The sequence below is a fragment of the Mesocricetus auratus genome, unplaced genomic scaffold, assembly GCF_017639785.1.
Source record: "Mesocricetus auratus isolate SY011 unplaced genomic scaffold, BCM_Maur_2.0 Super-Scaffold_100028, whole genome shotgun sequence".
Taxonomy (NCBI): domain Eukaryota; kingdom Metazoa; phylum Chordata; class Mammalia; order Rodentia; family Cricetidae; genus Mesocricetus; species Mesocricetus auratus.
In genome coordinates this window covers 1,050,303-1,066,388 of record NW_024429209.1, presented here as the reverse complement: position 1 = coordinate 1,066,388, position 16,086 = coordinate 1,050,303, and the positions used below count along the sequence as shown (strand labels likewise).

General features: G+C 46.2%; 1 protein-coding gene across 1 annotated transcript in view; it reads right to left on the bottom strand.

Moving 5' to 3' along the window:
- Positions 1-15,524, bottom strand: part of Chmp4b (charged multivesicular body protein 4B) — a 38,202-nt gene extending 22,678 nt beyond the window's left edge. The window contains exon 1 of the mRNA XM_005084642.3: positions 15,249-15,524. Coding sequence (XP_005084699.1) covers positions 15,249-15,438 — 190 coding nt within the window. The 5' untranslated portion in view covers positions 15,439-15,524. The remainder of the gene's footprint in view (positions 1-15,248) is intronic.
- Between the last annotated feature and the right edge of the window lie 562 nt (positions 15,525-16,086).

The following is a 16,086-nucleotide window of genomic DNA, read 5'->3' as shown; positions in this document are numbered from 1 at the left end:
TCAGACCAAAAAGAAATCTGTGTTTGATTCACCAAATGGCTAGGTTGTTATGGACTCAAAGAAAGCTTGGAAGACAGGAGAAATGCCCTCCTGAATCTGTGCTGTTGCCTGGATCCAGGCTCAGGGGAGCAGCCCAAAGTCATTATCCAGCTCTAGCCTCTGACCTAGGGAACTGAAATGAAAAACCTTAGCACCTTCTACAAAACAGACTGTGGCTGCCCTAGAGTGTCGGAGCTGTAAACCCACAAAATGAAGGCTGACTTACTTCATCTTTTTACACAGCCAAACTGCTTGGAGCAACACCTGGCTCTCTGGAGGTTATGGCAAGGTGGTACCTGTTGACTCTGAGAACTCTGAGCATAAAGGAGTCTCAGTACTCATTTAGTCTATCTTCCCTTTATTGCTGAGAAAATAAGGCTCAAAGATGAGACGGCACTTACCCTAAAATACACAGTATTCAAACCAGAACCCGAGTGCACTGTGTCTTGAGGCTCCAAGGCCTTGTACTCAGGGGCAGGAAAGATAGGAGGCTGGGAACCCAGATTTTTTTGTGTGACTGAATAAAAGTCTGGACTTAATTGGAAATGCACGGTTTTAGAAACAGGGGTCATTGTTATCCAAGAAGTAACTGCCTCTGCCTTGAACCAAAAACATAAAATAAAGAAAGATGAAATTTGTAAAGGGCTAAAAGGATGGCTTAGTGGTTAAGAGCACTTGCTGCTACTGCAGAGGACTCAGATTCAATTCCAAGTATCCACACAGCAGCTCACAACCACCTGTAACGTCAAGGCAAGGGATCCAGCACCCTTTTTTGGCCTCTGTGAGCACTAGGTGTACACACAGTGCACAGTTACATATATACATATAGGCAACATATGCAAAATAAAATGTATAATTTTAAAAGCATTTTAATAAATTATTTACTTTTATGTGCACTGGTGTTTTGCCTGCATGCATGCCTATATGAGGGTGTCAGATCCCCTGGAACTGGAATTACAGACAGCTGTGAGTTGCCATATGGGCACTGGGAATTGAACCTAAGTCCTCTGGAAGAGTAGCCACTGTTCTTAACTGCTGAAGTAGCCGTGGCTGTTCTGGAACTCACTCTGAAGGCAAGGCTACCTTGAACTAAGAGATCCACCTGCCTCTGCCTTCCAAGGGCTGGAATTAAAGGCATTCACCACCATGCCTAGCACCCCCTTTGATACAGGGTCTCTCTATATACCCTGGCTGTCCTGGAACTTGCTATGTAGACCAGCTGGCCTTGAAGTCACAGAGATCCGCCCACCTCTGCTTTCCAAGTCCTGAGCTTAAAGGCGTGCACCAGCACACCTGGTTTATTTTTACTATTTTTATTTGTGTGTGTACGTGTACATGGGAGCAGGTGCCAGAGGTTTAGATTCCCCTGGAGTTGCAGGTCCATGAGGTTGTGAGTTTACAAAGTGGGTGTCGGGAACTGGCCTTGGATTATCTTGAACACTAGGTGCTCTCTCTAGCCCTAGATTAAATAATCCTGAAGACCACAGCTAACTGGGTCAATCAGCCAGGCAACTGAAAGACAGCCACGCAATAAACACCAGGAATCAGTGAGCCTGCTAGTTAGATGAGGGTGGGTCAAGCAGTTTATGAAGCCAGGATTGGCCTGTTTACCTTTGGCTTGCTCAGAGTGTGTGTGTGTGGGGGGGGGGGTATTCTTTCTTTGTTCAGCTGCCCAGAATGTGCTGAGTACAAGAAAAACCAGGGCAAAGTAACACGAGAAAGAGTGGTGATGGATAGGACTTCCCTTACAAGAAAGCAAACAGCTCCTCTACTCCACTCTCTGTCCTCACATAGTCTGGGTGTACAAAGTTCCTCCATAAGTACCTCAACACAACTCAAGTTCTTTGACTTAGCACCTAGGGCTTTCTGAGGCTGACTGTAGCCTGCCTAACTCTCCTCACCCTCCCCGACATCTCCCACATAACATATGCTTCCACAGTCTCTACCCGGAATGGCCCTACTCCTTAGCTTCTTCTGCACCCGGATCATCTACCAAGGCCCAGCGCAGAAACCCCTCACACATGCATACTCCCTTGCACTGACTCTCCTATTTTGAAGTCTTCCTTCTCTTGCTACACTGTAACTGAATACCAATGGCGGCAGTGTATTTATTTGAGAGCTAGTTGGATGCCTCTTTAGAGTAACAACTGTGTCCCAGATGGCCCTTGCAGACAGTTTCACAGTATGCTCAAAATGTTTGCAGAACTGGGAGGGACTTAAAACTATCAGCCTCTTTTCTTTGCTGCTCTAGTCAGCCCCAGTAGTTCATATAATCCAAGTTTCAGCTCTCTCATCTCTAAAATGGAAGACACCATGCAATGCATGGGTTGCTGAAAAGGCCAAAAGAGTGATCAAATCCATGAAGGGCATGGCATTTTCCCTAGGAACAACAAGGTGAACAGCAGGCAGACTGGCACCAATTCACTGCTAAGACATGGCCACAGAAGACGATCAGCTATCCAGAGAAAGCTCATCTCAAAACAAACAAAAGAAATAAAGAAAAATAAATTAGCAATCATTTTGCTTTTAAAAATCAGCCCCAGGGCTGGAGAGCTCACTGGCTAAGAGCACTTTCTGCTCCACCAGAGAACCCCAGTTCAGTTCCCAGCACCCATTTCAGATCACAATTACCTGTAACACCTGCTCCAGAGCATCTGACTCCCTCTCCTGGCCTCTAGAGGCACCCACACAAGTGCCAGGCACACAGAGAAACAATTTTTTTTTTAATATCCGCATTGCCAACTATCATCTCCAAGTCCTATGATCAAATTTCTCACTTTAGTGTGAGTCTCAAGCAAACATCCAGGCAGCCTGTCTAAGGAGCCCTTCCTCTCTCTCTGGGCCTGATCAAGATGAACAGCAGGGTCACACGGAGACAATAGTAAAGAATTCATTCCTAGGGTTCTTTTTTCCTACTTCCTTTTACAGGAAGCAAAACAACTGTTATTAATTTTTTTCTAACTAAATTACTGAAGTAAATTAATCATCAGAACAAACAACACCTTAACATAGATCCCAGTGTTATTTTATTACTAAACAGAGTTAAACATCGATCCATTCTCACATCCTCTCCATCACTAGTGCTTCTGATTCAGACACAGCTTTTAAAAAGCACAGCACATAAGCTGGGCGGGGTGGTATACACCTTTGATCCAGGACAGCAAGAGACGCACCCACACGCGCACATACATACACACCACACCCACACCCATCCACCCACACACACACACACACACACACACACACACACACACACACACACACACACACACAAAACACAGCATACACTTCCATGTTTTTCTTCCTAAAAACTTTTTTTTCTAAACTGGGGTCAAGGAGATGATGCAGTAGTTGAATGCACTTGTTGCAGAGGACCTGGATTCAGTTCCCAGGATTCACATAATGGTTCACAAATATATGAGACTCCAGTTTTAGAGGTTCTAATACCCTCTTCTAGTTTCCATGAGCACTGCACACATGTACAGATACACATGCAGGCAAAACAACCATATAATAAAAATCTATTAATTCCAAGTAAATTCAAACATTTAAATGTTCCATTCTGCCTAAAATTCCATCCGTCTCCATAATAATAAATCCAATAAAAGATAAGTTTAGAGGTCTCTCCCCTCCCCTCTATTCTAGCTCCTGACACTGCATTACCAAGTACTTCTTTTTCTGTTTGCTTTTTGGGTTGAGGGTTTTTGTTTTGTTTTGGTTTTTGAAGACAGGGTTTCTCTGTATTGTTTTGGAGGCTGTCCTGGAACTCGCTCTGTAGATCCACCTGCCTCTGCCTCCTGAGTGCTGGGATTAAAGGCGTGTGCCACCAACGCCTGGCTGTTTTTTGTTTTGTTTTGTTTTTTGTTTTCTCAGGACAAGGTTTCTCTGGGTAACAATTCTGGCTGTCCTCAAACTCACAGAGATCCACCTGCCTCTGCTTCCAAAGTGCTGGACACTGTGCCACAATGCTCAGTGTCAAGTGCTTCTGAAGATGCTTGTAGAACAGATCATTTTGTACCCTAACTATCTGTTTATCACTTTAAGTAGTGATAAACTCCTCAGGAGAAATGATCTGTTACCTGCAATCTGCCTAGCAACTAGGACAGTATCAGCACACCTCTCCCACTAAAACATGCCTACTCATCTTGTATAGGATGGAACCAGTTCTCAGTGCTTTCTTAAGATGAACATAAGCAGAACCAACTTCAAGGTCAATCTACACAATGCAGTGAAACCCTATCTCGAAGAGCTGATAGAGCTGGGGATGCAGCTTAGAGGATGTGAATTTTAATGCCTAGCACAGAATGGGGGAAGACCTTCTGGGCTAGGCATGTACTCAGTTGGTAGAGTGCTTGAGTAGTACACAAGGCTAGGGTTTAATCCTCATCACCCATAAATCAGGTGTATGTATGTCATCCTCTACCCCAGCAGAAGGGACAGAAGTTCAAAAACAAACTAGCAAGCAAACAGGTGTTGTGGATTAGTTGTTTAACTATGCAAAGATGCGCTGCATTTGTCTAACTACATAAAGATTGCATTTCTTTAATTATGTAAAGATATGTTGCTGTTTTACCTTGCCTGTCTAAAGTACTTGATTCGTCAAATAAAAAGCAGAATGGCCAATAGTGAAGCAGGAGGTAAAGGCAGGATTTCTGAGCAGGGAGAGTAAGCAGGAAAAGGAATTTAGGCTCAAGGAGAAAGAAAAAGAGACACCAGGGAGATGCCAGACAGACGTGGAAGAAGCAAGAAAGTAGGACATGCAGTATGAAAGGTTTTTAAGCCCTGAGACAAACCGTAGATGAATAAAAACAGGTTAAATTAAGTTATAAGAGCTAGTGGGATAAGCCTAAGCTCAAGCTGAACATTCATAATTAATAGTAAGTCTCTGTGTCTTTATTTGGGAGTTGGTTGGCAGCCCAAAGAAAAATCACTACAAACAAGGCTAAGAGTGTAGCTTGGTGGTGGGGTGTTTGGCTAACATACACAAGTTATGATGTTTGGTCCTTAGCACTTAAAAATAGAGCCCTTGAAAATAAACACAAGCATCTATCTATAAAGTATTCAGATCAACAAGACTTGGAATGTCACTGGGCCAAGGTGGTACATGCCTGTAACCCCAGCATTTGGGAGGTAGAAGCAAAGTTGAGGCCAGCTGAGTTACAACAGGGAAGTTGCAAATGGAAATGGAAAAGTCAAGATGTATGATAGCCAAATTGGTTTTAAAATCCCTCAAACTTTCTAGACATGTTGGCACAAATCAGTAATCCCAGCACTTGGAAGGCTGAAACAGAAGAATTACCAACTGAGGTCAGTCTAGGCTACAAAGTGAGATCCTGTCTCAAAAAACAAACACCACCAAAAAAATCCCACAAGGCAAGCAAGATAGCTCGTGGGAAGTGCTTGCCATGCAAGAAAAGTAACTTCAGTTCCAATCCCTAGGACTCAAAACAAGCTAGTAGTAAACATCTATAATCCCATAGCAGGTGGACACAACACAATAACCAGAAGTCACAAGCCTGCTGGCCTGCAGTATGCAAACACAGAGGGAAGTACAGAAACCAGGGAGATTGAGCCTCAACATGCAGAGGGAAAAATGACTCCCAAAAGTTGTCCTCTGACCTCCATACAAGCATCGTGGTGCATGCACACAAACACACACACGTTCTTGTCCACCCCTCAAACTTCAAGGAACATACAAACTACATAGAAATTCTATAAAAACAGTTCTGCTTTAGGAAGTCAGGAGGTGGCCTATGTCTGTTTTTTGTTTGTTTGTTTGTTTGTTTTTTGTTTTTTGGAGACAGGATTTCTCTGTGTAACAGCCCTGGCTGTCCTGGAATTCACTGTGTAGACCAGGCTGGCCTCAAACTCACAGAGATCCACCTGCCTCTGCCTCCCAAGTGCTGAGGTTAAAAAAGCAGGCCCCTCCACTGCCAGATGTGCATGCATTTCTAACAACCCCCAGATGCTGCTCCCTTAGGCCATATCAAATGCCGACACAGTGCAGTAGACACCATACTGTGAGTTTCCCACTGAAGAAGCTGATGCTCACAAACGTAAAGAAAATGAGCAGGGCCCAGAGCACCAAGAGGCAGAGGCAGACTGTGAGCTTAGGTCTCTGACCACAAACCTAGCACAGGTGCCACTAACCCATATCACCAACCTTTCTATCTAAACACCTCAACCAAAGAGATGTACAGCTTTCCTTGTCCTGCAAGGAAGGGGAGGAGGTGGAGCTGGAAATACTAGCTATGGGAGAATCAAGTCAGTCAGGTACTCATGGACTCCTTAAAGGGCTGGGAGTGAACTAGGGATTTAGCTCAATGGTACAAGATATGCTCAAAACACACACACACACACACACACACACACACACACACACACACACACACAGATCTGGCTTGGTGATAGGGGACCTGGCTCAAGAGCTTTTACTAAATCCCTAAGCAAATGGCATGACCCTGCATGTCCTGAGCTATGCTGTTCATATTTCTTTTCTTTTTCTTTTTTTTTTTCTTTTTTCTTTTTTTGGTTTTTCGAGACAGGGTTTCTCTGTGGCTTTGGAGGCTGTCCTGGAACTAGCTCTTGTAGACCAGGCTGGCCTCGAACTCACAGAGATCCGCCTGTCTCTGCCTCCCAAGTGCTGGAATTAAAGGCATGCGCCACCAATGCCCGGCGCTGTTCATATTTCTGCTGGAATATTCTGAGTATTTAGCAACACCCACCACTGAATGGGTGAACATCCACAAAGGGTAACAGAAGGAACAGAAACATCTGTCTGTCCTCGAGAAGTGCAGACTTGAAACCTAAGCACTCTGGTAGAGTCCTGACCTGTCCTCTGTGGCCAAACCTGCCCCCCCATTTTCCAGTTCACAGTTGTCTAGTATCACACCCCAAACTCTCTGACTACAACCCAGACTGCTTCCCCACAGGGGACCATTCAACCTAATCCAATGTAAGCCTTCAGGAAGACAGTTCTCAGCCCAGGTAGGAAACATAATCTCACAGGCAGAGCTGTCCAAGACAGAATAAAATATAACACAGGCCAGAGCTGCTAATGTAAATCCTGTCGGCAGAGGGTGGGGTAGTTCAATCGGAGGCTGATGGCTCTGCAGCAGGAATGCAGGAATGCAGCAAAGGGAATCTGGTCCCTGGATGGGTGGATGGGTGAAATGAACCAGCCAAGTCCAGAGAAGAGTCATCTCTTCCTGCTTTTTTCCTCTAATACTTCATTATGGTCACTTGAATCCCCATAGGAAGGAGAAGGCAGAGTCGTATCTTTCCACCCTTACTGGGCTGAAGACTATGAGTGGAAAACCAAGGGAGGAGACACATCCCTTAGGGTGCTGGCCACTGTGCTCAGTCCTGCAGACATGCTGACTTGTTTCTACTCAAGCCCTGTGAAGGAAGTCACAGCATTCCCTTTTTACAAGGAAAAGATACTCGGGGTAAGCTTCACAGCACTGATGGTAAGAGAGAAAGCTGCATGAAAACAGGGACTGTCCACCCACACCACTGTGTGGACTTCTACAAGAAACACAATGATGCTGCTGACTTGAGCCCACTGCCTTAGATGCTGGCTAACACTGCCGTTTCTTTTTGCTGTGCTCAGATTTTCCTTCCAAATACAATCATCCATCCTCAGTCACTAACCTATATAGTCATCCATCCTCAATGACTAACAATGACTAACCTAAAGCATCTGTTGATTTAGTCCAGGCTAGCCTTGAACAGGCTATGTAGTCCAGGCTGACTTCAAACTCATGGAAATCCTCCTGCACACACACACAGACTAAAGCTGTTTTTGAATATTCATTCTCTCTCTCTCTCTCTCTCTCTCTCTCTCTCTCTCTCTCTCTCTCTCTCTCTCTCTCTCTCTCTCTCTCTCTCTCTCTTATGCTTTTATTTTAGGCAAAGTCTCACTAAAGCTAGCTGGAAACTTCTGCCTTCACCACCCAAGTGCTGGACTCACAGGTAGAGAGAGACCATTATATTCAGCTCTTTCTCTTTTAAAAACAGTAGGTGGTGGAACACTTTTAGTACCAGTACTCAGGAGGCAGACATAGGTGGATATCTTGTGAGTTCAAGGCTGGCCTGTCTGTCCGTCTATGTCTGTCTCCCTCCCTCCCTCTCTCTCTCTCTCTCTCTCTCTCTCTCTCTCTCTCTCTCTCTCTCTCTCTCTCTCTCTCTCTCTCTCTCTCTCTCACACACACACACAGGCTGTGCAGATCATGCAGCCAGTGGAGTGGTAAAGTATACTTGTTCGGGCGTTGGTGGCGCACGCCTTTAATCCCAGCACTCGGGAGGCAGAGGCAGGCGGATCTCTGTGAGTTCGAGGCCAGCCTGGTCTACAAAGTGAGTTCCAGGACAGTCTCCAAAGCTACAGAGAAACCCTGTCTCGAAAAAAAACAAAAACAAAAGTATACTTGTAATTCCATCAATAGAGAGGTGGAACAAGAAGAACCCTTGAGGCTTACAGGCCATCCAGGCCAGGTCCAAGTGGAAGACCCTGTCTCAAAAAACAAGATAGATGCTTCCTAAGGAATGACACTCGAGGTTGACCTCTGGGCCTCCACATATGCAAATGTTCACAAACATGCACACATGTGCATGTAATCTTCTTAGCAAAAAAGGATATTTTTGATTTGAATCAAAGACACCAGTATGTTTAAACAGTCAACACATAGGGCCTCTCTGACACCCCATCTGTCTTAAGAAATAAATAAAGCTATGTCCTCAAACAATTAGTGTCATCAAGGGAAAAACCCACTGGGTGGGTTTCAAGTTTTTTATCCAAGGGCCTCTGGGACAGACAGTCCAGCTGGCACACACACTATTAAGATACTGTGATTTGAATCAAGCATTGGTGGCCCACATCTTTGATCCCAGCACTTGGGAGGCAGAGGCAGTAGATCTCTGTAAGTTCCAGGACAGCCAGGGCTACACAGAGAAACCCTGTCTGAAAAAATAAAAGATACTGTGGTTTTTAGATCTTGACATCAAGAACCAAAAGGTCACATTCACTATCCATTTAATTTAGAAAGATTCCATCCCATATGCTAATGTTTTAGTGACTTTATTAACCATGAGGGTGCTACCCCATCTCAGCAATGAGCAGAACTTAATGGAGATGTAGCTTCCATAAGCTCCTAACATCTGCATTGGTCCGACATTCTCAGCAGAACCTAACAGCAAATGAACTGATTGCTTCCATGATCTACAGAAATGTACCAACATGTATGACCACAGTCCCCATTGCTTAATCTTACACAATTGTGTGTAACTAAAATAAGGCCCTTCCTACAAACTCTCTTCCTCTTTAATAAAATAAAAAGAGAAAATCTGAACTACCTAAAGTAGATACTTAATTAGCTACCATGCCATAAAAAGAAAAGAAACTGGGACAGTAAGTTGGCTCAACAGGTAAAAGGGCACTTGCCTGGAAACCTGGCAACCTGAGTTCACCCCAGCCTCCACTCATGTGTTGGAAGGAGAGAACCAACTCCATCAAGTGTGCTACACAGAGAGACACTAAAAAAATAAAGGTGTGGTAGTACACATCTGTAACTCAGAATCCCTGCACTCAGGAGGCTGAGGCAAGGTGTCACAGGTTTTTATATATAGCCTGGGTTTTATATATAGCAAGTCTCACTATCCCTACACCCCTTTAAAAAACACAACAAGGAGCTGGCAAGATGGCTCAGACGGTGCTTGCTATACAAGCCTGATGACCCAGGTTTGAGTCCCAGAACCCACAGAAAAGTAGAGGCAGAGAACCAACTTCTAAAGGTTGCCTTCTGACCTCTTGCATGTGTGCTGTGCTTTGAGTGCTCCCAAATGGTATTAACAATAGTGATAATCATAATCATAAAAACAACAATAATAATTTAATTTTAAAGTGAAGAAAGAGGCTGGAGAGAACTCATTGCTTACGGATGCTTGCTGCTCTCACAGAAGACCTGGGTGCGGTTCCCCAACACCCACATCAGGCAGCTCACAACTTCCTGTAACTCCAGTTCTAGAGTCTCCCAGAGCACATGCACACATGCAGTACACATAAGCACACAAAGGAACACATATATACACATGAAAATAGTTAAATAAATCTCTTTTTAAGAGGTTTAGGGGCCAGGTGGTGGTAACACATGCCCTTAATCCCAGAACTTGGGAGGCAGAGACAGGCAATCTCTGAGTTCAAAGCCAGCCTGGTCTACAGATCAAGTTCCAGGACAGCCTGTCTCAAAAAAAACAAAATAACAAAAACAAAATGTGGGGGGGGGGCAAGGGCAAGAAGAGAATCTGAGACATACAATCATCTTTCTTGGGAAACTAACAGAGTGCTGTCTACAAAGCTGCCCGGGAAAAATCTGGATCTGGGTGGTTCTTGTTGGTAGGCCTCGATCTGAAGCTGGTTTCTATTAACAATTAAACCATATAAATCTGATCAGTGGTAACTATCAGACAAGTGCCATATATCTTGTTTTTTCATATAAATCTTAGGTAATTCTCACCTCAGCCAGGTAGAAATATTTCACAAGTGAAAATAAACTTAAGTCTCCTGGGTGGCAGGGTCTATGTCATGGTCATATCTGTATTCTTAGCACTGAGTAGGGGACCAGAACAGAACATGAAAATGAATATATGACTAAAGGAAACAAAAGGAACTGGAAAAAACATGTGACCCATATTTTGATCTCTTCATCTGACTGGAGCCACTGCCTGGGACACAGTGCAAATAATCCAATCTGGCTTCCATGTTTTCTTCCAAGGGGCAGTGTACCACCTTTGTAATGTGTATACATACCCCCAAGACAGCTTCTGAATTTGGACACGTATTCTGATGGACAGAATTTGATGCTGTCTCGCTTTGCCCCCTCTCATCCCACAACTTGCATAAATGGGGTATGAACTGAGTGCAGGGACAATGCTAGCCATGATGAAGCCTCTGCAATCATGGAATCGGCCCCATGATGCCCTGGTCACTTGAACAAGTTGAGACACATCACTTGATAAGCTTCATTTTCTTCTCTTTACACTGGGAATAAAAAAAAAAAATACCAACCAGATACTTTTCATGTGTGCCTGTGTGTGGTTGTATGAACATGTATGTGCACATGCATATGAAGGATAGAGGTCAAGGTTGAAAGATCAAAGTTAAATAGCTTCTATTGCTCTCCATTTTATATTTTGAGACAGGATCTCACGGAACCTGAAGCTATAAAATTAAAAAAAGGATCCCAGCACTCGGGAGGCAGAGGTAGGAGGATCTCTATGAGTTCGAGACCAGCCTGGTCTACCGAGCGAGTTCCAGGACTGGCTCCAAAACAATACAAACAAACCCTGTCTCGAAAAAACAAAAACAAACAAAATTTAAAAAGGTTGTCTGGCCATGGAGCTAAGGAGCCTGCCTGTGTCTGCCTTCCTCCAGTGCTGGGGTTACAGCTGGACATACTGATGAGCCTCTTTACACGGGTGCTGGGGATCTGATCTCAGGTCCTCCTGCTTGAGCCATCTCTCCAGTCACAAGACTGGTTTTAGTCATGTAATAAATAGGCATTCCCTGGGTGGTGGTGGTGCACGCCTTTGATTCTAGCACTCAGGAGGCAGAGAAAGGAGGATCTCTGTGAGTTCCAGGTCAGCCTGGTCTACAAAGTGAGTTCCAGGACAGCTAGAGTTGTTGATACAGAGAAACCCTGTCTTGGAAAATCAAAAATAAATAAATAAATAACTACTCATTCACAACTAAATATCTACTGAGCATTAATAGTAAGCCAGACACTGCTGGCCATAGAACAGTGAACGTTTCTGTAAAATCCCACCTCATGGAGCCATAGTTTCAGCAGACGTTGTACTACTCCTGAGAAAGCATTGTGCAAACTTCACAAGGTTACACTATGACATGCTACTCATCTCCTGACTTAGCCCATCACCATGCACCCAGCTGCCCCAGCTGAAAGCCTGGGAATGTCTTCCTCCTGTCTGCATCCTGCTGCCTCCCACCAAACCACCAAGCCTCTTCTGACTCTCCTTTAGAAGCCTTGGACATGTATTTCTTTGCCCATTCCCACCTGAATAACTGCTAGTGTCGATGTAATGGTAATGTAGAGCAGTTATTGGCCTTTTACCATAGGGCAAGCACTATGCTAACTCTGCATACATGACAGACCTCATCCTGTCCTGTTGATAGGGCTCATATTCATAGAGGAGCGGAAGGCAGAGTAACCTACCCAGGCACATAGCTAGTCAGTAAGGAAGCTACAGCTCAAATCCTGATCTGTAAGATTCTATCCCACCCCTTGACAGAGTTTCTCTGTGTAGCTTTGGAGCTACAACATATCCAGGGTAAGATCCAAAGGCTAAAAGTCAGTCTCCAAGGTTACACTGCTCCCGAACACACTAAACCCTTGATGACCCACCCCACTCTCCTTCCTCCACAAAGCCTCCTCCCCATCTTCTCCCCAGACAAGAACCCCCCTCTGTAACCTCAACTATTTAAACACACTTCACCACTGACTTCTAAAATTACTCCTGGCCCTTCCCACCCCACCCCACCCCAGCCATTTCCAATCCCAGCTTCTCCCAGGAAGACAGGCAGTGTTTTCTCATCTCTGAGGCTCAGAGTCCCAACAGTAAATAAGTGGCATGTATGTGGTATGGGTAAACCTCACAGCAGCCTCTGAGGAAGCAGTTTAAGCCCTAGGACAAGATCAACACAACTATTAGACCTTAGGACCATAAAAAGAACTTGTATCCTCACAGGTAAACTCAAAAAGATAGACATCACTTTGAGCAAAGTTATTACAGCTGAGGTCGCTTCTCCACAGTGTGTCAACTTTCTCTACAAGTGTCTTGAAAGCCAATCCAGTCACCTCTACAACTGCAGAAACTAAGCTAGCCCTAGGCCAAGAGGCCTGAGTATTGATCTCTTACCATGTGGCAGATGTTGTGCTTGGAGTCCTGTGGGAGGGGAGAGAAGGTACAGTGACACCCTCCTCCCCTGCACTGTGACGAGGCAAGCTTTCCAACATGCAGATGGGCAAAACCATGACTAATTACCACTGGTGAAAGAGGACCCTGATTAAGGGAGAGTTGCCCCTCCAAAGCCACAGAGAAACCCTGTCCTGGGGGGTGGGCGGGAGAGTTGTCAGAGAAAAGAGCTGATTAAGGAACACAGCTACAACTGGTGTCCAGTCCACAGACGGATGCCTGCAACTTCCCTACATGCCCCTTCCACTCTCCAGAGAGCAGTTAGATGCTTAAACTCTTACCAATGATTACGGCCTGCTTCCGAACAGCACCCTTCAAAAGATTTCCATCCACTTAGAACCCAAACTCCGTCAGCCACTCAAGGCCCATCCCCCTCCTTTCATTCACTCCACTCTCCCCTCAGTAACATTCCAGACAGAGGTCTTTCAATTTCTTTAATCTTGACAACTTTCCAGCCATCCCTGTGCTGTTCTCCCAGCCAGGAAAAAGCTCCCAAAAGCTGGTTCCTTTGAAAAGACTCAGTTCAAACTTTAACTTTTCAAAGAGACTATCCCTGACCACCCTACCAAAACAGCACTGCTTCCTACTTACTATGACCAACTTTTCCTTGTTTAATGCTCATCTCCCAGATGGCTAACTTCTTCACTGCTTCGGGTCTTGCCTGCCCCCCCCCCCCACCTCTCTTAGAGAAAGGGTCTCTCACAGGCCAGGCTGGCCATGAAATTGCTTCCTCAAGGATGACCTTGACCCTCAGGCCTCTACCTCCCAATGCTGGGTTACAGGTCTACAGGGACATGCACAGCCAGCATCTGTCTCTCTGCTTAAAGTGGGGGCTGTTTTGGTTCCCCTCCGGAATGTGACTGGATGCACTGGGTGCTCAGAAGTTCCAGAATGTTTGCTATTAGTGAGGAGCATCCTCGGAATGGACCATCTTTTTGTTTGGTTTGGTTTTTCGAGACAGGGTTTCTCTGTGTAGCTTTGAAGCCTGTCTTGGAACTCACTCTATTGACCAGGCTGGCCTTGAACTCACAGAGATCTACCTGCCTCTGCCTCCCTAATGCTGGGATTAAAGACATGTGCCACCAACGCCCAGCAGGATAGACCATTCTGAGAAAACATCAACATCAAGCAGATGTTTACAATGTTAGTTAAGTCCTACTATGTGCTGGGTATTATCAGTCCTTTCAGAAGGGCAAATCCACTTGTTCACAATCCCAGAACAACTTCCCTGGTGACCTTCTGAATTCAATGCTCGGATGACTCCTAAACCCCTCTCACCTTTGGCTCACTCTCAAAGGAAGAACTCCACGCTATGATTCATACTCACGTTGCTGTGACAAAAAGCAGACATTCTTTACAGTTACTAAAGCAGTCTCACATTCATTTCCCTTAAGAAAACTACAAGGCACTTTCCTAGACGGACTCAAAACAGGAAGTAAGTATGCCACCAAGTATCAATTAACATCGAGACTAAACTGGACCAATCTCTTTGTTTCTTGTTCAGCACAGGACAGGGAAGTGGTGAGTCACAGGGGGTGAGGCTTACAATACGGAAGCTCCAAGAAGGCCTGGATATGAGGCAACCAAAAGAGAATCACAGGGCTAGTAACTTCTGGGCCTCACAGCGGCCAGATCCGAGCTAGTGGATGCGGAAACTAAGGTCTCAAACTTGTTCAATTTCACAACAAGTGAACAGAGTGGGTACCAGAGGGTCTCTTCACTCCCCGATCCTCTTTTCTCTCCATAAAGGAGGCTTTTCAAGAAGACTCCTGAGTCAGAGGCCGAAGGCAGCTCAGACTACACCACGGGCTCGGAGGAGGGCAGAGGTGAACCGAGAGACACATAATGACAGGATGAGGAAAAGAACGGAGCCAAAGTGGGGGTAGAGGCAGTGGCTGGGAAGGTGGGTGAGGCCACAGGGAGAAGAACACGGTAAAACAGGGAGGAACAGACTGAGCACGGAGTTAAAGGTCCTGTTAGATCTGGGTCAAGAGAGGCCTGGAAGAGTTTGAAGGGAGTCTGATGCTGGAAGTGAGCCGGCTCAAGGAGACACAGGAGTCTGGTGGAAAGGGGTCCCGGGCCGGGAGAGGCACCGAAAGAAGTCTAGCCGAAGAGTTCCAGGGTTGAAGGAGACCCCGAAACGAGTGAGACAAAGTGGAGTCCGAGCCTGGGGGACCTTAGGAGAAGCAGTGGAGAGTCTGATGGGGTCGGGGACGACTCACCGCGCTTGTTTTTGGTGCCATGCTTCTTGGCAGCCGTCAGCTCCTGTTCGATCTTCTTCTCCAGGAACTCCTGCTTCTTACTTAGCATCTCCTCCGTGTCCCGAAGCCGCTGGATGGCCTCCTGAGGGGTCGGGCCGCCCTTGCTCCCCTTACCCCCTCCAGTCCCGAACAGCTTCCCCAACACCGACATGGTTGCTGCTCGCCGCGCCGGCCTCCGGCGCCTGCTCCGGCTCGGCTCGGCTCCGGCGCCCGCTCCCGGCCCCGCCGCTCCCCGCAGCCGCAGGCCTCGCCTCCACCTCCGCCCCGCAGCTGGGCCCGGCCGCGCAACCTCCCACAGGCCCCCACGCCCGGGCCCGGCCGGCGTCAGGGCAACGCGCCGCTGACTACAGCTCCCAGAGCACCACGCGCCCACAGCCCCTCGAGTCTAAGGGAGGACCGTGCGCTGCATGCCGGGAGTCCGAGTCTTCCGGTTCGTGGCGTACGGCGGCGCACCTTTTTAGTCGCGTCGAGGTCAAAGGGTGAGGTGGCATGCTGGAAGACGTAGTCTCCTTGGAATGTATTCCGTAGAGGCGGAAGAACAGGGAGAGAAATAACTATTACAAAGGTTAGGACTCGTAGTGTTGCTCCGTGGTAGAAGCCTGGGTTTAATCCCCAGACCCCAAAGCATATGATCACATTTGACTTTCATAATCAGTTCATGATAGATAATGCCGTTCCAGGGTTTCTTTTAGCCTAGGCTGGCCTTGAACTCCCTATGCAGCAGACACTGGCCTTGAATTCTTGATCTTGTCTCTGCTTCTGGAGTACTGTGATTAAAGGTCTGTGCCAGCCTGTCCCG